This window comes from Euwallacea similis, chromosome 24, assembly GCF_039881205.1.
Source record: "Euwallacea similis isolate ESF13 chromosome 24, ESF131.1, whole genome shotgun sequence".
NCBI lineage: Eukaryota > Metazoa > Arthropoda > Insecta > Coleoptera > Curculionidae > Euwallacea > Euwallacea similis.
The window spans coordinates 236,979-264,924 of record NC_089632.1 but is presented as its reverse complement, the minus strand read 5'-3'; the positions used below and the strand labels follow the sequence as shown (position 1 = coordinate 264,924).

The 27,946-nt window shown below is 32.9% G+C and overlaps 2 protein-coding genes across 5 annotated transcripts; one reads left to right on the top strand and one right to left on the bottom strand.

Moving 5' to 3' along the window:
• The first annotated feature begins 38 nt into the window (after positions 1-38).
• On the top strand, positions 39-23,398 carry Ctl2 (Choline transporter-like 2). Of its 4 annotated transcripts, none has more exons than XM_066402043.1 (14): positions 39-158; positions 5,425-5,544; positions 5,866-6,026; positions 10,052-10,202; positions 10,701-10,879; positions 12,272-12,375; positions 17,099-17,160; positions 17,220-17,590; positions 17,662-17,776; positions 17,832-17,985; positions 18,043-18,192; positions 18,246-18,387; positions 22,822-23,044; positions 23,103-23,398. In XM_066402043.1, the coding sequence occupies exons 1-14, from the start codon at positions 134-136 to the stop codon at positions 23,204-23,206; spliced, it is 2,061 nt and encodes a 686-aa protein (XP_066258140.1). In that variant the 5' UTR covers positions 39-133; the 3' UTR covers positions 23,207-23,398. The 4 variants fall into 4 exon arrangements, with proteins under 4 accessions (XP_066258140.1, XP_066258139.1, XP_066258138.1 ...); XM_066402042.1 differs by having other exon boundaries at positions 57-164; XM_066402041.1 differs by lacking the exon at positions 39-158 and adding an exon at positions 4,983-5,308.
• LOC136416626 (jerky protein homolog-like) lies at positions 13,385-14,977 on the bottom strand. The gene is made up of 3 exons (XM_066401901.1): positions 14,407-14,977; positions 13,721-14,197; positions 13,385-13,657 (listed from the first exon to the last, which is right to left on the bottom strand). Exons 1-3 carry the CDS (start codon positions 14,884-14,886, stop codon positions 13,385-13,387), a joined length of 1,230 nt encoding a protein of 409 aa, XP_066257998.1. The 5' UTR covers positions 14,887-14,977.
• Positions 23,399-27,946: the final 4,548 nt, after the last annotated feature.

Sequence of the window (27,946 nt, the reverse complement as noted above, 5' to 3'; positions counted from 1 at the left end):
TTAATCAGTGATAAGATATGGCTGTGTATTAAGCGGAATTTTAGTGTTTAACGAAAAGACGAAAACTCCAGACCGTAACAGAATATTTGTGGTGTTTTTGTTTCAGGTGTGAGTACCCAAACACGAGTACTAAATGGGAAGAAGAGATCCATATAAAGGTAATGGTAAGTGATTATTGAATTGCAGCTTTTTACTTTATTTTTGTAATTTTTTGTAATTTTTTGTTTTGCAATCTAACTGTTTCATTTGAGTTATTTTTATTATTAAAGAGGATTTTTGAATTTTTTCTAATAATCTTTATTAATTTGAAGCTTTTTGATATACCAGTTTCCATTGAATTTTCCATCAGGCAAATATATAATTATAATAATTAATAAGCTAAGAGGTTGTATTTTTCTTCGTAGAATTGTTAATTCGATGTTTTCGTCATTATAAATAAAACTCAAATTATAAATAAAATTTCTGAGAAATATTTGATTTCGCCCTTGATTCGAGTCGAATTAGGCATTTCCTTGTGTCGACCTAAAACCATGAGACTCAATACATAACAATAATTATTATGAATAATTCATTAATTTTCATTGTCAATATTCCATATTTTATGGATTAACCATAATCGTCGTAAAACAATAACGTAAAAATCATCTTTAAAATATTTACAACATGAACAGTTCCAATAATTCCTATCAATCTTGTCAATATCTCGAATCTTTTAACAAGGAATTTAATTTAGAAGCTTAACAGATACTGGTATCTAATATATTTTTCCAATCTTATCTATCAATGGTTTTCAGATACTCTCCATACCAGAATACTGTTCTAATTAGTGTCTTATTTGCCCTATACACATTCATATTCAAAGCTTACTGATGAGATATCAGATTAAGACTTACGCTTTCATTCAGATTGTAGCAAAATTAAGCAAAAATTGCTGTGGCAAAGTTATTCGAAAAAAACATGTCTTTAATCAAATAAGTTACTATGGTTCCAGAAATATCCAGAAAAACAGTACATATGCAAACCCTCTTTTATTATACAGGGTGTCCCAAAATGGTCTATATAAAACCATTCCGCCGATTCTTAAGGTAAAAGCATCATGATATAACTTAACGTATTTGATTTAGATCAAGTTGTTTATGACTGACGTGGCTCTGGAATATGTTCCTTAAGCATGTGGAATAGCGAACGCTGTCGTCTTTTCGAGAGCGGGAAAGACTACTACAGTGTCGCCAGAGCTGTCAGACCAATAACTTTGACATCTTTTCTAATAAAAATTTTAGAGAAATTAGAGATAACAAAAAGAATACTGGGGGACAGAGCGGCAGTAAAAGATCAATATGCATATAGCAAAGGACAGTTAACAGAAACAGGTCTCTATTTAATAATGGGCAAAATAGAGAAGGACTATCCAGACAGAGAGATGATCCTAGCACCTTTCTATGACATAGAAGATAAGGCAAAGACCGACAGCACTTGCGATTGCTCTATGGACCAAAGCACTCCACCCCCAGCAGATGTAAAAGCTAATGGCTCACGACTCGAGATCGTATTTACGACATACATATCTGGATAAGTAGAAGACCACCAGAAGGAAATTCGGATGAAGATGGGCTGTCCATAGAATAGCAATTTATCTTCGATTGTGGTGCATCCATGACAGTTTTTTGGAGTAGTTACAAACCGAGGGGCTGAGCCGACTGGCTGGGGGAGGGGGGATTGGAATTATTATAAATAATATTAACGAGATACTATAAGATACAATAACTTATTAGTATATCGGGAGTCTCTGAGGGGCGATTCATGTTTATAACTATTTTCTTTTTGGGCCTATTAAAATGAAATTTTCAGATTGTGTATTGCGTTGAAGTATTGGTAAGGGATGTTCAATTTTTCCTATTTTGAATCAAATTATAAATAATAAGAAAATTTATAATTTAAATGCGAGATTTTCCATATTTTTTTATATTTCGGTTCTCTGTATTATTCTAAACAGCTTCATGGAGCAAAGTCAAGATCATAAAATTTTATTCAAATATTTCAAATGATAAATAATAATATGTTATACCAAATGATTCAAATGCACTTCATCCAACTTCATGAGTGATTGATTGGTAGCAGTATTTTAAAGTCGACAATTTTAGTAGGCAACTGTGCTTGGCAACATATTTATGAAGATATCTAGGTAGACCTGACTTGAAGTAGGCATTCGCATATCAAGAACGCAAATTGACATTTTTTTCGGTCAGAATCCTGAAGCATTAGACGAAAAAAAGTGAAAACGAAGGGAAGTACGGATATGTTTGGAGAGCAACGGCAACATCTTATCTCCGAATTACTCACATTATTTGTTTTTACATCAAATCAAATAAATAATAAGGGAACAAATAATTTAAACTTCATATATATAAATTAAATTATTTAATTTCGAATTTAAACTAGTAATCTCTAGCAATGTAACAATGCCAGCTGTTACATTCATTGGTAGCACCAAGCAGGTGATAAAATGCTTCTAATAATAATTTAGAGTCAAAACAATGTTTTTTCGATTTTCAAATCTACCTACTATCAGTTTGGAATAATTACGACTGTCTATATAATTAACGAGTCTATGTAAAATGTTGATTATTGAAAAGGTGATTGAAGCATGCAGTAAGTAGATCATACTGTTCATGGCTATGAAGCCTAAACACAATGATAAAAGGCAATTGCAAAAATTGTAACTTTAATTTTTTATTGGCTTAGTTATTATATATTTTAAATAAGGCTCTAAATGTCCACCACACTTCTTGTCGAAGAAATAGTCGGTTTGTGATTATTTTCATTTCCGATGGTTTTTATTTGGAAAACAATATTTAGGAATAGGGTACGCTAAATAAAATCTGCTTAGAATTTTACATAAAGTAAAGAAATGTAATAATATACATGAATTGCCATTGAAAAATACATCAGTAAGTCACCAAGGTTTTTCAGACATTATTATGCACAGGGTGTTTCAAAAAAAAACGGACAAAGCTATAACTCAAACATTTATAAACAAATTTTGATGAACTAAAAATTAAATAGAATGATTTTTTTAGACTACTACGTATCATTAAAGTTGATTTTTTTAACTCAACTTCGTCTACTTCAGGTGTCAGCTTCAGAATTTCAAATAGAATTTCGTTTTTTTTTAATTTTTTGATAGGAAATATTTTTCTAAATTTGATGATGTATGACAAGTTAATGTTAAAACAATTTTTAACTAAAAAAACTGAAACATTTGAACAATATCAGTCATCTGTATCGTCATGGGGCCATCTGCGTTATCCTGTACAAAAACGCGTGGCACAATGGACAAGTGAACCACATATGATACCCAGCGAGAAAGGACAAGACAAAACCGCCCTTAACTATTAGAACCACATCATTTTTCTTCATAATTTTCTGTATGAATAAAAGTTGAGTCTTCAAACAGATCTATCTCTACAAACTCGAGTCTACAAGTTTTGCTTGGGTGACTTGAAATTTTTTTATAAGATATAAAATAAAACATTTATGGAAGGGGATTTTAGATCCTTATTGTATGAACACGATCAAGCAGGTTTGACACGTGATAAATAGCAAATATTCCTCCTCGTAATGAGTTTTGAAATCTTGAGGAAGGACTAAAGTTACGGAGTAGACAAACTAAATAAACGAAGCAGATGGTCTGAGTAGAACGCTAAATAAATTTTAGCAACTAATGGTAGCTGATCAAATGAGGATTTAAAAAGAGCATTTTCAATTACGCTTTTGGAAAAAGAATAGTTTGCAGAACGCGAAACAGCGAAGAAAACTTTCTCGTAAATCCAGCATTTTGCACTTTTTTTGGAAGTGCAAGTGTACTTGATTAAAAAAAAAATCTCGCCAAGCCATCGATGAATATTGTTATGGAAGGCTGCGTTTTACCTGCTTTGAATCAACGCAAGTGCACCAGAACATGTAAGGATATAAACAAAAGGTTAGATGTTCGGATAAAACAGCTAAACACTGTGCAGTGGGCCTTACCATCCTATCCAATGTAAAATGGTTGTGCATGAAAATTGAATTTATTCGACAGCAAACTCGAGCGATGAATGTTTCTATAGCCCATTTCAAGTCTTCTGATTAACACGAAATAAGTCACTTAACACAAAATAGGCTAAGAGTGGAAGAATGTTAAAAACTATTACAAATTTGACGAAAAAGTTCACATAAATTATATAATTTTTCGAAAAGTGATTTATTAATTTAAGGAATTTAAAAAACTTTTCTTCTGAACCCAGAAGCAATAGGGATCTTAAGGTGCCCTGCAATAATACAAAAGACTGCAAATGAATGGCCCAAACACTATCATTCTAAAATACTCATGATGCGAATATTTTTAACTTCTTTCGTATGCCATTTTGGCCCATTTCATTCAAAATGACGTGGACTATTACGGATAACGACCAGGCTTGTTTGTACTTCCAGCAAGCCAAAGCGTCTTGAAGTCAGCGGCTCTTAATGTAATAAATTAGTTATAGAAGCTTTTTTCCCCCACAGACTTTGACAAGCTGTCATATCAACGGGGATAATGGCAGTGACTTCAAACTTAAAGGTTATAATCAGGGTACAACTACCTTTAAAATAAGGTATCACTCGACATCTCTTCGCACTTAACATTTTTTTGGTAGCTTTCACCCCCGTTGAGGGGTTGAAGTTAAAGGGTGAAAAATACAATAAAAAATTGTCCTCTTGGGATCAAATATCGACGGGTCCGAGCGTTTTTACACATGTTCGTTTTAAATACTGAAAATTAAGGTGTAAAGTTTTAGTTGGGCCACTCTGTAAACTGTTGTCGCGATAAGATAAAAGATTACAATATGATAATATGCTGAGTTGAGGTAAATAATTAGTGGGATAAAACAGTATCCGTTCAAAAGATATTCGTTAATACTCACAAAATAGAAATCGTCAAGGTGAGTTTTCGGCTTGCTTTAAAAAAGGAAAATTTAAAGGCTTGATCCACCCATGTTTATCCAGTTGCGTGTACGGTATACTTGACTGGCTATCTGGCGTCTTAATGAAGCAGAATTGAAAACCCACTTATATTTAGACTCGCTATTATTTTTAATGTTGAGTGGTAAACAGTAAGGCAAATAAAGGAGATATAACATCGTCGAAAAGTTTACATAACTGAGTCAGTGGAAAACAGCGTTAAAATGAGGCAACAACTAAGTTAATTTGCGTTCTGTTGCGGTAATTAGGTTGGATATGTTCACCGATTCAGAGTTACATTTCTATGATGAGCGTACCGATTTTATTAACCGTAAGTTTATCTTTGCTTTATTATTGTCTCACTCCTGTAGTATTAACTCTAATAAAATGTGCTCCGTTTCAGAAATCTAAAGAACAATAATCGACGTAGATTTCTATTTTTTTCAGGACGGGATATTCAATACGATGAGTCATATGGACCAAACAAAAATCGATCATGTACTGATATCATTTGCCTTCTTATTTTCCTGGTGTTCGTTGGAGCATGGATAGCAATCGGAGCTTGGGGTAAGCAACCAGAATGATTCAGACTTAAAAGACAACACTGTCATAATTTTTTTCTCAGAAGAACATTTCAATGGTTAAACTACAAAAATTCGTAATCTTACTGATTTTCTTCAATTTTTCAAAAAAACTTTGGCGCTCAATAGAATTATTTCTACTAAGATTTTTTCCACACTAAAAGTATTGTACTGTTTTTCTAAAATTTCAAAAATAATTGATTTGCGAGGTTTTAATTTTAATGAACATCGTCATTGGACATTATTTTGTTACGCTTCGGTTAAATAGCCCGAGTATTTAGTGCTGATTATGCGATATCCCTTACAGCTATATCTCATGGAAACCCTGAAAAACTATTGGTACCAAAAAATTCCTATGGGCTTCGCTGCGGCATGGATGAAACAGTTAAAGATCAAAAATACCTGTTTTTCTTTGACCTCACCAAATGTATTAGTGCCTCGTCTCTACTGGGTTGCAATACTCCACAGGTTTGTTTATGCAAAAACTATAATAGTTGCCTTATTTTTTAGAGAAGGGCTAGGATTTTAGTTGCAAAATAATGCGGTTAAATATGATAATGCTGACTAAGTACCCATACAGGTTGATTCACAACTCCTAGGGATTATTCAGTGCGACAATAGTAGACGTTTGAGTATCAGAACTCATGTTCGGAAATGTCTCCCTAAGGCGCTACGGCATCATGATTTAAGACAGTTATGTGCAAAAATGTGTTTTATTGAGTTTTAATACGAGTATATTTTATTTTGTTTGTAAAAAATAACACTACAGTAATTGCTTAACATTTCGTTTTTGAACTAAATCAGTTCGAACAACATTGAATGGACAGTGATAGTTCAGTTCCATGGCCTCTTAGATCACCTGATCTAAAACCTTTAGATCTCTTTCTGTAGGAAATATGTAAAATCTCTCATTTATGAAATGCCAGTGGAAACAGAGAAATATCTGATTACATGGATTGATTTGATTTGAATTTGAATTGACATTATTATCAAATTTTTTACCAAGAACGCAGAAACTATGTATGCTATTTAAACAGATGCATTCAAGTTCAAGGACGACATTTTGAATAATTACAGTAGTGTTATTTTCTATAAACAAATTAAAATTAAGAGTATCAAAACTCGACAAAACATATATTTGCACATAACTGTCTGAAAGCATCATAAAGCCTTAGGGGGACATTTCTGGACATAGGTTTTTATACTCAAATGTTTCTATTGTTGCACCGAATAATCCTTAGAAGTTTGATCCTATATGTTTAAATCGCCCTGTATATGGGTATCCCAGATCAAAATACAAATATTTAAAATCGATTGTACTTGCAAAATTAACAGGCATATATTTTTCTTGGTGTTCGAAAGTCCCTCTTTTAAATTATAGCGCTCGAGGTTTCTCTTAACACAAGCAATCTAAGCAACTCAAATGAGTTCCCTATGTGGTAAATATTTGGAATCCCTACTATTCGAAAATGACGTATGTTAGAAAAAGATGGTAAAATCATAGAAATGTTTCCAAACAAAAAGAAAAAGGGACTTATTTACTTTCCAATCGCGAACCAAATATATGTATGTATGCAACAATATGAGTAGTAGTTCTTCGAAAAACACGTGTAGGTTAACTTGAGTGTTAAAGTTAAAAATTTGACCCTTAATATCTCGAAAAGTTCAGATTTGGGACATTAGTTTATTAATCTAATAGGACTTTTTTCGATTATGTATCACCAAAATAAAAACTAAAAAAATAATAATTACATTTATTTATATTTTTTATTTTTTTAAATATTAAAACAATTCATAACAAAAAAAACTTCCTAATTTTGTTATAAAAAAATTGTTTATCGTTAAAAAAAGTTGTTGGCTGTAGCTCAAAAGTTAAAAGTCTAATACAAACTTTTATGATACGGTTTTCAAGGTGTTACGAATTTGCTATGGCAGTTTCCTTAAGTTTTTTCAATTAATTCAATAAAGGCCGTGTAAGGTTAAGGGGTCAATTCGGCCCCCACGGGCAATTGATCTGAAATTTTTACCAATTGTCCCTATCACTCAAAGGACTTACCACATAAAATTTCAACTTCCTAAGTCTCACCATTCAAGGGTAGGACGGGGTTGAGGGTGAAAATTTTAAAACGCCATATCTCGGGAACTATTCATCGTACAGCGTGGGGCAAAATGGTGCGTCCTTCAGTAACCACCTTCTTATTTTCATATACTTATAGATTTATCGGTTGATGCCAAAGGGCCGAAATCTCAAAAAAAAAAACTTAGGTGATTTTAGAGGAGTTCGCACTTTGGTACACTAACCATTTTTGCACACTGTGTAGAGGGCCTCTCGAAGTATCTACCCACGTTGAATCAGATTTGTACCAAATTCAGTATTTGAGATATAGCGATTCAAAGTATAGGTATACAGGGTTATTCACCCAACCCGTTCATTAGAAATTTACTAGGATCTAAAAGTGATACGAATTTGAAAATTTGGAGTTAAGTTAAGTTCGACATATATATATTTTTTAAATATTTTCAACTTGCTGTCACTTCCGGTTTAACCGGAAATAGCTGTAACTTGCTTATTTCAAGTGGAACCCCAAGTATATTATTTTATTTTTAGATTCTACATAATATTTTAGGTACATTTTCTGTATGATGTTCTATACTTAGTTCTTACCGTTTTTGAGATATTTGACCTTGAATTAAAAACATGCCTCTGTAATGACCAATTTTAAAATTGCATATCTCTGTAGCTATTAAAGACATAATATCCATATTTTTCAGAATGCCAATACATAGTCTTAGGTTCACTCTTTCACTATTTACATGGCTTAGTATTTTACAGGGTGTCCAAAATTCAGCTCCTGACATTTACATTTTTGAAGTTGCAAAAGTCAGTTTTTTTTTTAATGGGACACCCTATAACTTTAAGCAGTACCAAGTAGAAAATATAATTCTCCATTGAACTGTATTAGGGTTACCTATACCTATTCCAAACCTTTTTCGAAATAATTAAGTTTATGTGAAATTAATAGTAGATATTCATTCTGGTAAATTTTTATTATTTGCGTAGTTGGCCGTGGAAAAAAAATAATGACAGTTATTTGTTAATAATGACAGTTATTGTACGTTTTTGTTTTTCGGTGGCTGTTAGTAGCAAAATTAAAGTGAAACTTTGAATCAAAATGGAAGAATACACCAATGCTGATATTTTCAATTTTGATGCAAGAATACACAAACGCTGATATTCTCAATTCATGTTGTGTGTCATGTCATGATTCAAAGTTTCACTTTAATTTTGCTACTAACAGCTACCGAAAAACAAAAACGTACAATAACTGTCATTATTTTTTTCCACGGCCAACTACGCAAATAATAAAAATTTACTAGAATGAATATCTACTATTAATTTCACATAAACTTAATTATTTCGAAAAAGGTTTGGAATAGGTATAGGTAACCCTAATACAGTTCAATGGAGAATTGCATTTTCTACTTGGTACTGCTTAAAGTTATAGGGTGTCCCATTTAAAAAAAAACTGACTTTTGCAACTTCAAAAATGTAAATGTCAGGAGCTGAATTTTGGACACCCTGTAAAATACTAAGCCATGTAAATAGTGAAAGAGTGAACCTAAGACTATGTATTGGCATTCTGAAAAATATGGATATTATGTCTTTAATAGCTACAGAGATATGCAATTTTAAAACTGGTCATTACAGAGGCATGTTTTTAATTCAAGGTCAAATATCTCAAAAACGGTAAGAACTAAGTATAGAACATCATACAGAAAATGTACCTAAAATATTATGTAGAATCTAAAAATAAAATAATATACTTGGGGTTCCACTTGAAATAAGCAAGTTACAGCTATTTCCGGTTAAACCGGAAGTGACAGCAAGTTGAAAATATTTAAAAAATATATATATGTCGAACTTAACTTAACTCCAAATTTTCAAATTCGTATCACTTTTAGATCCTAGTAAATTTCTAATGAACGGGTTGGGTGAATAACCCTGTATACCTATACTTTGAATCGCTATATCTCAAATACTGAATTTGGTACAAATCTGATTCAACGTGGGTAGATACTTCGAGAGGCCCTCTACACAGTGTGCAAAAATGGTTAGTGTACCAAAGTGCGAACTCCTCTAAAATCACCTAAGTTTTTTTTTTTTTTGAGATTTCGGCCCTTTGGCATCAACCGATAAATCTATAAGTATATGAAAATAAGAAGGTGGTTACTGAAGGACGCACCATTTTGCCCCACGCTGTACGATGAATAGTTCCCGAGATATGGCGTTTTAAAATTTTCACCCTCAACCCTGTCCTACCCTTGAATGGTGAGACTTAGGAAGTTAAAATTTTATGTGGTAAGTTCTTTGAGTGATAGGGACAATTGGTAAAAATTTCAGATCAATCGCCCGTGGGGGCCGAATTGACCCCTTAACCTTACACGGCCTTTCAGTTAATTATTGTTTTATTATTTTTTTTATTATTTCGCAGATTTGCGTAAAAGAGTGTCCAACAGAGGCATTTTATTGTTCAGAAACGAACTCCTCTAATATCGCGCTTCCATTTTGTGATTCACACGACGGTGATGTTCGAATATATGACCCAAACAAATGTCCTCAATGGTTTTTACCCAGCAAGAGTAGTAAGTATTTCTACCTACGTTAGTTACTGTTTTATCAATTAATACCTTGCGTCTAATTTAACGTCATATACTTAGAAATACATGTTATTATGAATAGAATTTTTTTTAATTAATTTTTTGCATAACTTCGTCAGAAACTCATTCCACAAATTTGGCCAGAAATCATTTAGTCAACCAACTAACAGTTAATATCCACCTGTAAGATAGATACCAGGAACAGGGCGGGAAAATTCCGCTATTAATTCAAAAGTTAAATTTCTTTTAAATTACTCACTCTATGTTATTTTGTAGCCAATAAAACATTTAACCAAATCACATTTAGACATCATATCAATTTGGTTCATAAATACTTCAGACGTTATTCTAACTTAGATCGTTTTATGGCCTTTAAGACGATCCAAATCTTAATCTTATTTTTATTTACGGATGATCAAATTTTTTCTATAGAATTGTATTTCTATTACTTCTCATTTTTATGATAATTTCATCATTGTATAGTCCTCAATAGATGCGTATATAAGGTGGCTGACAAGAAGCGATCCAAGGAAGAAATAGCTCCCCTACAAAGATACGAAGTAAAGCTACGGAAGCAGCATCTGAATCCAGTTCATATGTGGCTGAGTCTGGTAGTGCATAATGGAATATCTTTCGTCAAAGATGACAACGAAGTTCACGAGGTTCCATTGATTTTTTTATGTTATCTATTTGTGCAATAGGTGCAGGAAGTAGCAAAAGCATGCGATAGAAAATCGGTCTTCCGATGTGCTGTTTTAGATTTTGATATTGCAACCACTCTACTTTGTATTTTTAGAAAGCCATACCAGTACAGTAATACTTTTTACAGTATTACATTGTATTGAAATCTTCATTTTTTCTAGTTCTGACAAATGTGTGACGGTTCAAGACTTGTCGGCGCTCTGAAAACGTTTCATTTCTTAACCATTAGGAAATGGAAATTCGCATTTTTAACAAAATGCTTAAAAATGATATGCTAATTTATCAAAATACCTTTACCAGAGTGCTTCTCCGTTTCACAAAAAATTTCCAAAATTAGAAAAAATCTTCTATTTCGAACACGTTTTCAAAAAGACGATCTTATTTAACTCGTGTTCTTCGCTGGAGCTCGTATCTCTCGTTCACTGCAGAAATCAACTTGATAAAAAGCAAGACTTCTTTGCTAACTGGTTAATTAATAGCTATTTAAACAACATATTCCTGCTATATACAATATTAACCCACTGAAAGATGAGGTCTCTCTTAGCATTGTATGTATTTTCAGAATTCGATATTATCAGTTTACAATAACAATAATTATTATTGAATTTGTGTCCATTCCATGTCAATTCCATACAAAAACATAACTTTTTTAATTTCAGTTCAAAGAAGATGCATTCCCTTGGTTGATAGTGCATCCATCAAGGAAATCGCAAAATACTTGGCCGAACCTGAATCGAGCTTTACTGATAGACTAACCAAATCTATAAGTCAAATCGATATCTTATCAAACACAGAGAAGGTTTTACTACATTTCTTTTAACTTGGGTGTTGTGTTATGTTGCATTATGTTCTGTGTTGTTCGTCATTGTTCTGCTGTAATTTGATTATAAATATTGTGTTTTCTAATTTTTGAGTCTTAAATTTTTTTTTTGACGCTCTAATTTTGCAAATTAAACTTTAAGATGCTTCCAGTTCAAGTTTTCTTCTACTATTTTCAGTTCAACATTGATGCATCCCTCTTATTGACGAGGTTACATACTCCATTGCCGAATTAATTCATGTAGTTTTTCTAAATCCAACCACCTGAGATGTTGTGGTTATAGTTGATAATACAGTCAAAGCATTATCGTTTGTTCAAGTCAAGAAAAGGCGTTGGTCTTTAAACTAACTTTTACGGGCATTTGCTGCTTTGCTTGAGTCATTTTGTTTCTGCTTTCTTGCGTGTTTATGGCTTAGGCCATAAATTATCCATTCAACCCTCAGTTTGAATCACTGCCAAGCAGTGTAGTTTCCTATTAAAACTGAGGCTTGAATTATGTACGTTTTTTTTAACTAAATGTATTTTCTTTTAGTTTGCTGAACAAGTAATATCTGACCTGACCACATCCTGGTGGAAAATCCTCATTAGCATTGCAATAGCTTTGGTGGCATGCATAATATATATTCTTATGCTCAGGTTAGTAAATCAGGAGTAACGTTATAAGTATTCTATAGACGTAAAACGAGTCTTAACTGAGGTCCAAAGTTCACTAATCATAGGAAATAAATCTGAAGAGGCAGGAGCCATCAAATCTGTCAATCTGTCAATAACACCACACAGTGAAAGCAAAGTTGACAGTTATTTGTTCAAAAATCACAGGACCATTTAGTTAAGCGAGTACTTCTTAAACCTGCTTATCCATATTTTATAATACAGTGCGAGCAATAATTATTGAAGTGTGTCTCTCTGTACTGAAATTTGGTTTCAATACTGTTTCACATTAATTTTCAAGGTCGAGAACTACAATATCCCATCAGCTAGACTCCAGTGGCGTACTTGTTATATTTTCGACTTTCTGGGAAAGATTTGTCTATTTTCACTTAGCAAAAATATAATTTGTAAGGAATTAAATTTTTATTTAAAACTTTTGCAAATTAAATACAAATTGAAGTTATCCAAACAAGTCTGAATCAAATTGGTTTTTCGTTGTTTACAACTACAAATTATAATTTCAATTTATAGTAATTGCTGGAAGTGCTAGCCATTTTGCTGGAAACACATCCTGACACATTCTCTCATGTTTTGAAAAACTGCAGTTAGCGTGACAGGAATTATTGTATTAATGGCTTCAGTAATGGCTTCTTGTAATTTCTTCAAAGTATATAAACGATTTTTGTACACAATGTTTAAGTAACCAAACAGAAAATAGTCCAGAGGCATCAAATCCGGAAATCTTGCAGGCTATATATTTTTACTAATGACTATTTCCACAAAATTGTTCCAGAAATGTTTTAGACGTCCAATAATATATGAGCAAAAAACGATCTGTACGCATTTGATTAATGATTGTTGTTTGACAATGGATGAAAGAAATTTTGATAATACAGTAAACACTCGATACCGTGAACAAAATAAAATAACGCAAGTTCACGTTAGCGATTTATTTATGTAATCGGGGATTAATCTAAATAGAGTGGACAACAGATTATTGGGTGACAAAAAAGTCTGAAATTTTAATTTGCTTCTTAGGATTTGTAATTTTTTGCACAAGGGCTGTTTCTCTTAGTCTTTTTAAAACTATGAGGTCTGTGAAATCCACACCACTATATTCTGCCCACTGGATTGCAGTATTTAATGCAGTTATAGCGCTGTCCAGTGACACTTTACTTGACATTTCTTGAAAATTCTCGACTACATGGACTTCACATTCTTTGTCAGCATCATTCCATTCCAATACATCAGTTTCCTTGAATGTGGCCTACAAATATATATAAATTACATATGTAATAACAGATTTAAATTGTAAAGATAAATCCCTTACTTGTGGTGCTAGTGTATTGAGAAGATCACAGGATTTGGAGATTAAGCCTGCCTTATCATCGTCCCATTGACGTTTTAAAACAGAAAGAGGTAATTCATCATCGTCATCCTCGGATATTTCAGTGTTCTCTAAAATATTTCTCCAACATTTTGCAATAATTTGTGAATCGAGTCGATTCCATGCAACCGTTAAGTTGACAACAGCTTCCTTAATAGTCAAGTTTTTCAATGTATCAGTGATGTTTGAATTACTTACTATAACATCGGCAAGAAGGCTATTCCTGTAATATAATTTTGTAAGCCTAATAACATTTTGATTCATAGGTTGGATAAGCGGCGTAACGTTAGGTGGAAGAAACATTGTTACTATCTGTCCATCTTCGCTCTTTAATTCTTCTTCGTTTGAATGCGATGGCGCGTTATCTAGCAGAAGTAAGGCTTTTATCGGGAGCCCTTTATTTGACAAAAAACGTGTAACCTGTAAAGGAATACGTAAATTTATGCTACGATTTCAAGAAAAATACACAACAAAATTTACCTAAGGTACAAAGGAATGATGGAACTACTTTTTAAAAATCCACACACAGCAGTCATCCACGCTGTCTTGGAGTGTTCATAATCAAGAGGGCAAGTAAAGTTTTTAAATGACCTTGGATTGGCCGCCTTACCGATAAGTAATGGTTTTACTTTATGTCTTCCAGTAGCATTTGTGCAAACTGTTGTTATTCGTTGTTTTTCAGTCTTTCGTCCCGGCGCTGTTTTTTCTGCAGATGAAACAAATGTTTTGTCCGGTAGAAGTTTCCAGTATAAGCCCGTTTCGTCAGCATTATAAAGTTGATCTAATGTAATTTCAAGTTTCTGCATTTTATTTTTTAACTGCTTTTTGAAAGGGTCAATAAGTTCCGGTTGGGAAGAAAGTTTTTCCCCGGAAATTCTTAAAAACCGAATTCCAAATCTTTTTTTAAACCTCTGTAGCCATCCCTCACTAGCCGTAAATTCCTTATCAGTTTCCTTTATTTCAGAATGTATGGATTTGGTTTTTTGCTTTATCATTTCTCCGCTTACAACAAAATTTTTATTTCGTTGATTTAGAAACCATTTGTATAGCTGTTTTTCCATTTGTGGTAATCCAGACCCTTTAAGTGTTTTTTTTTCTTGATCCAACATATGTATCTGTTATTACTCTTAAAATGGTTTCTTTTCTTTGCTTTATTTTTCAAATCGTAGATTTAGCTATATTGTATTTTCTGGATAAATTTGAAACACTTGCACCTTTACTTAGCTCCTGAATTACAAGAGATTTTTCATGGAAAGTTAAACACTTTGGTTTTTTCAGCAACACTACACATGTATAACAACACGTATTCACTAAACCTTTCGACAACCGTTCAAAAGCAACAGACAAATGTTGCAATGCAAAAAACGAAACAATAGGGGATCGTCAGTAAACTACAAAGTAAAACTGGGGAAATACTGGGGAAATACCAGGCACGACGGTCGGGCAACCCCGTATTGAGCACGACTGCCAGGGAATCCCCAAAAGTAGTTCCCCCGGTAACGGAAATCATTTGTTCACGTTATGCGGTGGTTAATGTAATAGAAAGATGATTCACGTTATCCGGAGGTTTATGTTATCCGATGTTCGCAGTATCGAGTGTTTACTGTATTTCAATGATAGACTCACTATTTCGATGAAGCGGACACTTCAATTATTGTGGTCGTGCTATTATACATATACATTTATAAGTAAATACAGGGTGGTTCGTTGTATTCTGATAACTTTATCCTTCAGGCTATAGAAAAATTAGAAAGCATAAATAATAAGAATGAGGAAGAATGAGACACTTTGTAGATTATTGAATATTGTAAAATCCAAAAAAAGAAGTTTTTTAATGATATAACAAGTTAATGACCATAATAGCATAGTAAGTAGTTAATGAGAAATTTACTTGCAAACTTCTAATAATTATTTTCGTAATTTCTTTAATATGAGTGTTGGAACTCGTGTATACGACACATTTATATCCCCATTCAAAGAATTAAAATATTTCCCAATAACTTACTTAAGGCTTTGAAAAGGTATTTTTTCAAGCTTCTTAAATATACAGGATGATTGGGCTCTAAAGGGATAAACATTAATGTTGGATGGACGGTTTTGCTGTGATACCAAATTGACTATTAAAATGTTCCCTTAGGATATTAACAACGAAGATATAGGGTATTTTATAGGTACGATCCAAATCTTCTTTTATTTATATCTTTTTTATGGCTTGAGATATTTTCTCCAAATTTGGTAGTTTTATGTTGCTGTCTAAGTTTAAGAACCTCTAATAACAAGAATTACAAAATTCCAGGTCTGGACCATTATAAGTGATTTTTTGATATTTTCTTAAAAATAAAACACTCTGTTTTTCAAAAAAAAAATTTATACGGAGTTGTTTAAATCATGATATAGTAGAAAATTCTTTACATCTAGTTTTTGAGCAGCATTTCTCTTTGTTTGTCAAATTAATGAAATGTCTGATAATTTAAAATTTTTATGATAATTATAAGGATTTCTAAATAAAGTAGAAATTACTATTTAATTAATCTAAATTAATGAAGTTAGATTAAAAAAGTCCTAAAAGAAATAAAACAACTCGTTTTGTCAGACTTCAAATGAGCAGGCCTTGACACCCTGACAACCACTAACTATTTGTTTACAACAATTGACTGTTGTTAAAATACTTTTGCACAGGTACATTTAGTTGATTCTATTTTATTTCAATTTATTCAGTACTTTTTATTATTTTTTTCTTTTCTCTATTCTTTTACTAAGTATATTATTAGAAATTGCAAAATGCCTTACAGTTTTTGCGGTATCACAGCGGAACCCTCCATCCAACACTAAAATTTGTCCCTTTAGATAGATTACAATCACCCTGTACAATAATATATGGGGTGTTACATTAAAAAATTAAGTTGATATCTTTTAATTTTTGTACGACTTGTTTGTTTTTCAATGTTTAAGGTATAATATAGTAAAGCGTATTTCTCAGTTTTTAAGGCTAGTAGAATTTACTTATTATTCTGGAACAGTAAATTCTGGTAAGTACTGGTAGTACATACTCTGGTAAGGATATACTTCCCCTATTTTCTCGATATGACCCCAAAGTTGGCGTAGATAACCAAAAATCGATTTTGAAGCATATCGAGATTAAAATCGAATTTAAAACAGGTTTCAATGGCACAATACAAAGTTCAGAACATTTTTAATTTGCATGGACATATTAAAATTTTTAGAAAACATTTCAACCAGTGGCATTTCTCTGTAAAGTGTCCATTGCACCAGCAGATGGATTAACAATAATTCCAAACCACCCTTTATTTCCTTTTTTAGGTGGATTGCGGGCATTATGGTCTGGATCTCAATTGCTGGGGCGGTAGCAGCGTTGGCTGCAGGTACTGAGTCCACAGAAATATTTCCCGAATCTGAGCTATCCCCTATTCTATTCTTATAGGTTGCTATTTTTCCTATGCTACCTGGCAGACTTATAAGAAAAATTTCGAGAACGATGGACAAACCAGCTCGAAACAGAAAAGAGACCTCTTATTGGCTACATTCATTATTGTCGTATTGATCTTAGTCATTGTACTCCTGGTGCTGCTGTTCTTGAGGAAACGAATAGTATTGGCCATTGCTTTGATCAAGGAGGGAAGCAAAGCTGTGAGCTCGGTAACCTCGGTCTTGTTCTTCCCGATAATACCCTGGATAATGCAATTGGGCGTGGTGGCTTATGCAATTTTTGTTGGAGCGTATTTAGCCACTACAGGCGAACCTTATTATCACTACAATGTTACGTCTAAATGTTCTATCGATTCCGGATTCAACGTACGTTGAAATTCAATTAATATCTACTATATTGAAACCAATGTGAACAAACTATATAAGACAATTTTTAGAATAATCAAGAATGTAATATTACGACTTTCGAGAAGCCTAGTTACCAAAGTTGTGAGAATGCGTCTTATGTATTTGGCGGAATAGCCAATGAAGCATACTACCCCTACTTACAAGGTAATTTCAATACATTGTTCTTAAGCAACACATTATTATTAACCGAATCTTTTAGTAATAAACGTATTTGGCTTTTTCTGGTTGGCCTTTTTCGTTTCCGCTTTCGGTCAAATGGTCCTAGCCCAGGTATTCGCCCAATGGTACTGGACCATCAGAAAAAGCGAATTGCCATTTTTTGCTCTAACCGCAGCATTGTACAGGACCATTAGGTTAGCATGAAGCTTTTTCAGAAAATTATCCCCATATCTTCCACTATATAATTGTAGGTATCATTTAGGTACACTAGCATTTGGATCTCTGATCATCGCCATCTGTAGAATGATTAGAGTGTGTCTGGAATACGTCGATCACAAACTGAAGAAATACGACAATGCATTTACGAAAGCCATTTTGTGCTGTCTGAAATGTTTCTTTTGGTTAGTTTCAAGGGTAATGCGTCACCTAATTTTTTATGTTTTTTCTTCTTTAGGTGTTTGGAAAAATTCATTAAATTCATCAACAAAAACGCCTATATCATGTGCGCAATTCACGGAAAAAATTTCTGCGCGAGTGCTAAGGACGCTTTTATGTTGCTTATGAGAAATATCATAAGAGTGTTCGTGCTGGATAAGGTAAGATGATCCTAAATGGAATCGTTTAAATTATTTACTATAAGGACATCTATCTAGACTTCCTACCATTTGTAGGATGTTTTATTGTTATACAGGATGTCTGTAAAAGATCTTTACAACTCTCTACCACAGATTCTTCAGATCAAAACAAGACGATTTAGCCATATTTACTCTAGCCCAAAAGTTGATAATAACAGCGCTAGAGGGCGTCAAAGTTGAAAATTAAAAATCAATTTTTTATCATATTTTCCATAATGTACAACATAAAAACGTGAAAGTTAGTGTAGGGAAGTTTTTCAAGACGCCGAATTCATATCTGTTGACAAATTGCACTTATCTGGTAGAGAGCTCAACTTACGGCCCACAGCATGTATTTAATTGATTGAAACTTTCTTACCTCCTGGTATAAATGATTTTCAAATGCAGTAGTGTGTTTGGTCATCGTTTCTAAGTAAAAAAAGTATATCTAGTTGATGTTGCTAGGAGGAGCCGTTTACGAGATAGATGCATTTGACTAATTTAGGTGTAAGATTTTAGATTAAATAACTTATTTCCTACAAAAAAGTATTCTTGATAAGACTTTTAATAATTCACAGTAGTTTTACAAGAAAACTTAATTACAAAAACATGAATGCAAAGAAACAAAAATATCATAAAAACTGTTTAGTGTTTAGCAAATATTCTTTAGATAAAAATATGACTTTTAGAAATGTATTTGATGTATTGTATTGCTTTTACATAAACAATTTTTTTTAGTGGTGTCCATTTTTATATCTAAATAAAAGTATTGTCAATAATTTTAATTCATTTGAAAATTTAATTTTCGAAACATCAATATACTAATGAAAAATATACCGATATGGTATTGGTTTTTGGGTATTGCCAAGGACACAGTCATGAATGTGCTAGAGTGTACACCGATAGGTTCCCGAATCGTCGTATACCAAGCCATCCAACTTTTGTTGCTGTGGAGAGACGTCTTCGGGAGACCCGCCGATTTACTCCTTCAACCATTGATTATGGAAGGCACCGTTTTGTGAGGGTTATTGAAGTCGAATTTTAGAACATGTCTAAGAAGATTCAGAAATATTCACCAAACGACTAAGTAAGGAAATAGGATTATCCAAAGATGTCGTTCATGAAGTACTTAAAGAAAAGTTGCTATGTTCTTACCATAAGACGCTAGTTCAAGATCTCTTACAATATGATCCTGCTATGAACCTGTTTTTTTGTCAATTTTTTAATAGGCAAACAGAAGGAGATTTAAATTTTGGCAACAATATTTTGTGTACCGATGAGGCGCGTTTTACAAGAAAAGGGGTAACCAATTTTTATAATGAACACGTTTATGCAGATGAAAATCCGTATGCAATCAATGTAAAACATGTTCAACACGAATTTAAAATTAATGTGTGGCTGGAATAATTAGTAATTATATTGTTGGTCCTGTCATTCTGCCACAAAGATTAACAGGGGAAATTTATTTGCAACATCTACAAAATTCGTTGCCAAATTTGTCAGAGGATTTACCTTTACAACTTCGGAGAAGTATATGGTTTATGTACGATGGAGCTCCATCACATTTTGCATTAAGTGTTAGAAATCATTTAAATCAGCAATACCTAAATAAATGGATAGGTAGAGGTAATGACGCCTCTGTAAAATGATCACCACATTCTCCGGACTTAAATCCAATGGATTATTTTTTATAGGGACATCTTCAGTTCATGATTTACATGACAACTTTGACAACGCACTCAAGATATTAGAAGAATTAGAGAGAGAAGATTAGAAAATTAGAAGATATTAGAGACGACGAAGGAGTTATGCAAAGAGTACATTTTAATTTTCTTCGACGTATAAATCTTTGTATACGTGCAAATGGTGGACACTAAACAGTTTTTATGATATTTTTGTTTCTTTGCATTCATGTTTTTGTAATTAAGTTTTGTTGTAAAACTACTGTGAATTATTAAAAGTCTTATCAAGAATACTTTTTTGTAGGAAATAAGTTATTTAATCTAATATCTTACACCTAAATTAGTCAAATGCATCTATCTCGTAAACGGCTCCTCCTAGCAACATCAACTAGATATACTTTTTTTACTTAGAAACGATGACCAAACACACTACTGCATTTGAAAATCATTTATACCAGGAGGTAAGAAAGTTTCAATCAATTAAATACATGCTGTGGGCCGTAAGTTGAGCTCTCTACCAGATAAGTGCAATTTGTCAACAGATATGAATTCGGCGTCTTGAAAAACTTCCCTACACTAACTTTCACGTTTTTATGTTGTACATTATGGAAAATATGATAAAAAATTGATTTTTAATTTTCAACTTTGACGCCCTCTAGCGCTGTTATTATCAACTTTTGGGCTAGAGTAAATATGGCTAAATCGTCGTGTTTTGATCTGAAGAATCTGTGATAGAGTGTTGTAAAAGATCTTTTACAGGCACCCTGTATACAATGTATTAATGTAATAACTGTATATGCAATATATTTATAAGGCAATATTATTTTGGCGAAGACGAAGATGAAAAAAGTTTAAATGCATTATACAGGATAATTCACATAGCCTGTTTATTAGATAGTTTTTAACAATTAGAAAGACCTCCAAGTCCGTTATTTAGCCATACTAGGTCAGATTTCATTTTATAGAAATAGTTTCACCAGTGCAGAGTTGTCAACAATTGTATATGCAACCAAACGTACCATCAAAATTTCAACTGAAACACCCTGTATATTTACCATTTTGGAAATCATCTCGAAATTCTAAACGTGTAGTGTAGTAAATGGCAATATGCATTTCATAAAAATCAAGAACATTGGAAGAATCGTTATCCTAATTTCAATTATTACTACGAGAATAAGAAATATACACTCTGTACATCTGGAAGTATTGGAAGTACAATAAACTAATAATGGCGATTGGGAAACTATTGAATTTAATCATATTGTAAATAAGTTATACAACAAATATTTAGAATTCAACGCAAATGTGAAATTGTGTTAAAAAGAGGCCATTTCGTTAAAAAACTTAAAAGAATTTGGTTTACGTTACTTTATGTTGTCCTGTTTACTTCAAAGAGAAAAACCATTCGAATGATGAATGATCATAATTGGAGTACTCATTCAGGTTGTTCAACTGGAGTAAGAATTCCTTTAATAGTTGGGTTCTCTACCTTCTAGTTAAACTATTATCAGATAGCCAAAACCAGTACGCAATAGTTGCTATTTTTTCATAAGATAGAGATTCTCCTCAGTTTTCGCAACATAGATTGCAATTTCAAAATAAAGTTTTAATAGTCTTTTTACAAGACATAACTTTAACGTAGCTCTACTGTTAATCATAAAGGTGTTGTTGATCGATTTTTGTGTAGTTATTAATGTAAGGTTGCAGAAATTCACCCTCGCGGCTTCCAGCCATCAGTAGTTCTTAAACTTGGAAATCGAAATCTAAATGCCAATACAGGGTGCAAATAAAATAGAGTGTTATATTTTAAGGACGGATTTTACATTTGAAAATATGAAGAAAAGTTAATGCAAACATGAGTCCGCAAAGGCTTCTTAAGGGAGCTATGGCCTTTCGACAGTGATCCCAAAAAATGCGGAATAACGTGCGGAACCAGAGGGGAGCTACGTTTACTTAACATATTCCTGTATCATTTAACTTTTATGACAATTTAACATAGAAATATGATTTCTTGTTTAAAATTACATAGAAAAGGCACTCTTGATAAATTGTTGTAGGACGAATCGTTTAAAAAATATGACACTTTAAAGAAAACATTTCAAGGTGACAAGCTGAAATTGGGTAGTGAAATTTTTTATTGATTTTGAACTTAATTTTTTAAGCTCTGTTCTCGTTTCATACCTTTTATCAAAAAAATAAGTTTTGTTTTGTTAGACGATTTCTATATTTAATGTCAGCTTCTCACCTTGCAATGTTTCCTTTAAAGCGATATATCTCTTAAACGGTTCACTCTACGACAATTTATCAAAAGTACCTTTTCTATGTAATTTTAGACCAGAAATAATATTTCGATATTAAATTGTCATAAAAGTTAGAAGATATAGGAATATGTTAAGTAAATGTAGCTTTTCCCTGGTACCGCACGCCATTTCGTATTTTTTAGAGGCCACTTTCGAATAACTATAGCACCCTTAAGAGTTTTTTGCAGATCCATGTTTATACCAACTTTCCTTCACATTTTCAAATGAAAAATCAATCCTTAAAATATGTCCCCCTATTTCATTTACACCCTGCATACTCATTCATTTCAATCTGAACTACCCTGACCGGACTAAAGAAGAGTTTAGCGCTAAGTTTTAGTTGCTTTGATTGGATTCATAAGTAAAAGTTGTTTATTTAATGGATGCTAGAATATATTTGTTGAGCTATCTAATAATTTCCTACTTTTCTTCAGGTTACGGATTTCTTATTTTTCCTAAGTAAGGTGCTGGTAACTGCTGGCATTGGTGCAGTAGCATACGTATTCTTTGCCACTGACATGGTTCCTTTCATGGACAATTCGAAACTAAATTTCGGTTATGTGCCAGTTGTGGCGGTTATGATAGTCACCTACCTAATTGCCACGCTATTTTTCAACGTTTATAGCATGGCTGTAGACACCTTATTCTTATGTTTCTGTAAGTTTTAAACAAGTTGCACTAATGCCTTGATGATTTGCCACTTTTTCTCTTTTAGTGGAAGACTGTGAATCGAATGATGGCAAGTCCAAGCCGTATTTTATGTCCAGGAATTTGATGAAGATATTCGGAAAAAGAAATAAGGGACCGAAATATGAATAGTGTTTAATAATTAGTAAACGTTCTAGAGTTTCTTAATTAAGAAGATAATCATTAATACCGGCTGTGAAGACAGTGTACCTATCTTGTAACCGAGCCTTATACCTAAACAGTGTTCAGTGTATACGTAATTTAACTAGGCGAAACGTTTTTATCTACATAATTGATTTTGCATTTAAGTGTATATTATTGAGCTGTGTACTTTGCTTATAAGTTATTTTAAATATTATTAATTAATTTTATTTTAAATAAAATATTTTAGATAATATCAATCCGCTTCTTTTTATCAAAGACGCCTCATCAGCCTCACTTGAAAACCATCAACGTTGATTACCCAAACGATACGATTTTCCAATGTAATCAATTCCTCTATGCATGTGTTCTATATGTTTAGGGGTAAGCGAAGGGTAATTTATCGGATCAAAAGGCACGTTCAACTACGCCCCTTTCATTCAAATCCTATTAACTAAACGGATTGGCCTTTATCTCACAAACATAATAATTCAATAACAGGGTAAAACAAGTTAACCTGTCGTTTCCATTTAAATGTAACTGCTTACTATTATAGACATTATAATTTTAAACATCAACAAATGTATAATACTAGCAATAAGATAAATAAAGATATTTCTGGAAAGTGAAGCTATTTAAAGTAGGCTGCGGTTGGCGTGCAAATGGGCCAATGATCAGCTTCGCTTTGGTTTCACGAGACTACTTGATTAATTAGAAAACGGTGCAGCTGCGAATTTGTTTCCGTTCGCTAGGTCTTGCTTGCCCTATACGGTAAACATGCATTTTAACACTCTATAGATTCATTTAAATTCATAAGAAAAATGTTATTCTACTCGCGTGCACGAAAGTTTACTTATTTTTCTATACACCTTTGACTACAGAAATTTCTACGTTACAAGCTATGATTGTAGAGCTGTTTGAGCTATTGTCCACACAAAGGGAAGCCGCATCAAAGAGTCATAAAAAAAGTAGCTGTTTTTGTAACCCAAACTCTGTCATTGATAGGTGTATAATTCAGATTTAACTACTTTGATAAGATATTTGGATTGAGTGCGTTGAAATTGTGAGTATATCAAAATTTCATACCTTTATGTTAAGTTGTTTAGGAGTTATTTACCAAAAACAATCTCATTGGGACCCTTTTGAGGGGTCGTATCTCGGGGGGGGGGGGGGGTCTTAATGATGTACGTTTATTTACCAATTAGATATTTTTTTTGCTCTTTAAAGGTTGGCACCTAACTATGGGACATCCTGCCTACATAGTTCAGGTTAGTTTCATTAAAAAAGTTAATTTTAACTAAAAAAATAAGTTCAGAACAACTTTTAATTACCTTAGCGGTCGCCCTGAGTCTGGCTAAATTTGATTTTTTTCTTTTTACTTATTTTTCAATATCGAGTGACTGAAAATTTTTGTATCTAAGAAAATGAAACACGTTCCTACGCTCTGACATTATAACCATAGGAGATAAGTAAGACTTGATAGCAAACTAGGCTAAAAAGTATTTATAGGTTCCCATAAGCACAAAAGTACATCTGGAATGGCTTTTTTTAAATCTCATGCAGTCAGTGAGTTATAGTCGCAACTTGGAATAATTTCGACTTTCTGTGTGGCGAAGCTCTAGACTTTTTTGGTGGGTTGAAGACACAGTGTAAAATTACTTTTTTACTTTTTATTAGTATAAAATGCACTAAGAAAATTAAAAACAGTTTTAAATTAATATTAATTCATATTGTTTTAATCAACTACAAATTTTATATTAAAGTGTTTTAATATATAGTTTGTGTAAAATACGGATGCACTCCACTTCTTTTTTCACTTCTCATGATTTCCTTGAAGATATACGTCAAAATAAATGTCATATTTAAGTCAAGTTGTTGAATCATGGCTTAAGTTCGGTTTTGCTAAACCAGACTTGCGCACATACAGTTAGGTGCAGAACTGAGTCAATACTTATAAAATTCGTATTAATGGTGGCATAAACAAAATATCTAACAAGTATTCAAAGGAAGGCTTTTATTTTCAAAAAGTACATTAACATTAACATTAAAACCATACAAAACATTTGCCGAAAATAAATGGGGTACATCAAATAATCCTAAATAACATTGGTTCAGTTTTGCTCCACTAATATTAACATTGAACACTTTGGTCGACATTGACACTAATATTTGGTCCAGAGACCTTTAGCTTTTTTAACAGCTAGTAGACGTCTTGGCATGCTTTTTGTTAGTGTTTCACAGAAATCAGGTGGAATTTGGTCCCATACTTCTTCTATTCTCTCCCATAAAACTTTAAGTGAAGATGGTGGCGAATCGTAGTCGTCGACCAGATGATATTTCACGTAAGCCCATAGATTCTCAATGGGATTTAGGTCGGGACTTTGTGCCGGCCACTGCAAAACCTGAAATTTTTGGGTACCCAACCATTCCTTCACAGATTTTGCGGTATGCTTGGGGTCGTTGTCTTGTTGGAAAATTACTTTGCTAGTGGGATAAGGCATATTATTAACAGTATCTATTAGGTGATCATTTAAAATGGCTTTATAGATGTGCTGGTTCATTATCCCATCTATTTTCTTCAATGGGCTAACCCCATATCCCGACATACAGCCCCAAGCTTTAATATTTCCTCCCCCATGTTTCACCGTCAGAATGAAATCTTTTAGTTTCATGGATTCTCCCTCTCGTTTCCAGCTCCAATGTCGACCATCTGTTGCATATCTGTTAACTTTAGTTTTATCAGACCAAATAACCTTCATCCAATCCTTCTCGGTCCATGCCTCATATCTTTTTACAAAATCTAGTCGTGCCCTAATATTCTTCTTAGAAAGTAGGGGTTTCTTCTTCTTCTCCACAGCAACAAGTTTGGATTGATGTAAAGCTCGTTGGACTGTCCATTTGCTCACCGATTTCCCAGTATCCCCTCGCAGCAACACGGCTGCTTTGGAGGCCGAAGAGGCTTCACCACTGCCCAAATATCTAATTACTCTTCTAGTATCTTGCACAGACATCTTTTTTGGTTGGCCACCTTTATTTATTTTTAAGGAAATTTTGCACTTATTTTTTACCCTTTGTACTGTGGATTGACTTATATTTAATTGAAATGCGATTTCCCGTGTGGATCTTCCATCAATCAGTGATTTTTCAATTAATTTTCTTTGAAACTTTGAAATCGGCTTCATTGTTTAAAGATTTTGAATTATGATGTTTATTAACGGAGGATATGCGATTAAATGGTTCGTACTCGTCTATATTAGCTGCACACTGCATTTTATGGCGAGTTTCTACTTGTTTGTCGACTAGTTTCTCGATCGTATCGTTTTTGTTCATGGCTGGAATTTGACGGTGCAAAACTGAACCAACGTTATTTAGGATTATTTGATGTACCCCATTTATTTTCGGCAAATGTTTTGTATGGTTTTAATGTTAATGTTAATGTACTTTTTGAAAATAAAAGCCTTCCTTTGAATACTTGTTAGATATTTTGTTTATGCCACCATTAATACGAATTTTATAAGTATTGACTCAGTTCTGCACCTAACTGTATATATAGGAATACACAAAAGGTATTGGGGCATCTCAGATTACTGTTATTGTGACAGCAATTCACTTCTTGCGTACATCAACGTTTACAAGGATTGGGTTTAGCTCAAGCTATTATTCAACGATTTAACAGCTCGTTCTAAGATAATTCAGATCAATTAGCCACTTTTTCTTGCCCTCAAAATGGTATAGGTACTTAATTACCTTTTCGAATATTATATAAACGATTTTGAATTACTCAAGACGAATTTGAGAAACAATTTGTATTTCGAATTCAGTCATGCAACAAGTTGTTGAATTAACCTCTTTATCGAAAAAAATTATTCGACCTACCTTCTTCACAATTAAATTTTTAAACATATATCTAGGTAGCTACATTATATTAATTATATTATATTATATTCACATTTTTAATAGGCTTTAGTTTTGATAATGTACGATAACCTTGAATAAAGTATATTATACTTGTTTGTTATAGCCATTATTCCGTCGGAGGATTGCGCCTAACGCCTGTGGATCATAACGTAAACGTATAATATACAGCGCTTCTGACATGTTGGAACACTTTTATGACTTTCATAAACCTGATATTTAAAAAAATGCTTAAACAAGTACAATTTTATTAAAAAAAGGCATTTAATGCCTTAATTTCGATGTTCAAATTTTTCACCCCTATCCAGCTACCCCTACTAACGTTTTATTTTCAAATGGAAAACTATTGTAATATATCAAATGAAAGGTAATTCAATAGGGGATACAACAAAATACTCAGAACTAAAATTGAATCTACAATTTCCCTAAAAAATAAAATTCTTGAATATAAAGTAACTCACTATTACATCAAACAAAATTGAAATTCGTACAATAAATGCTCAAATTGGGCTCTAGTAATAATTTGGCACTCGTTCCTCGAACTCTTTTATCCAATTACCCAGTATTGCTTCTGGTAAAATTCTAATTCTATTTGAATTCTAGGACATAAATCATCTAAATTTTGTGGCCTATTTTTAATTTTTTAAGTGACCCCATAAAAAAATCAAGAGGATTACATCTGGAGATCATGGGGGTCATTCTATTGCGCCTCTTCTACCGATCTATCTCCTAGGGAAAATCTCATCCAGATACTCTTTCACAGCCATAGCATAAATGTCATGGTGCACCTTGTTGGATCCAAATACGTATTATTGG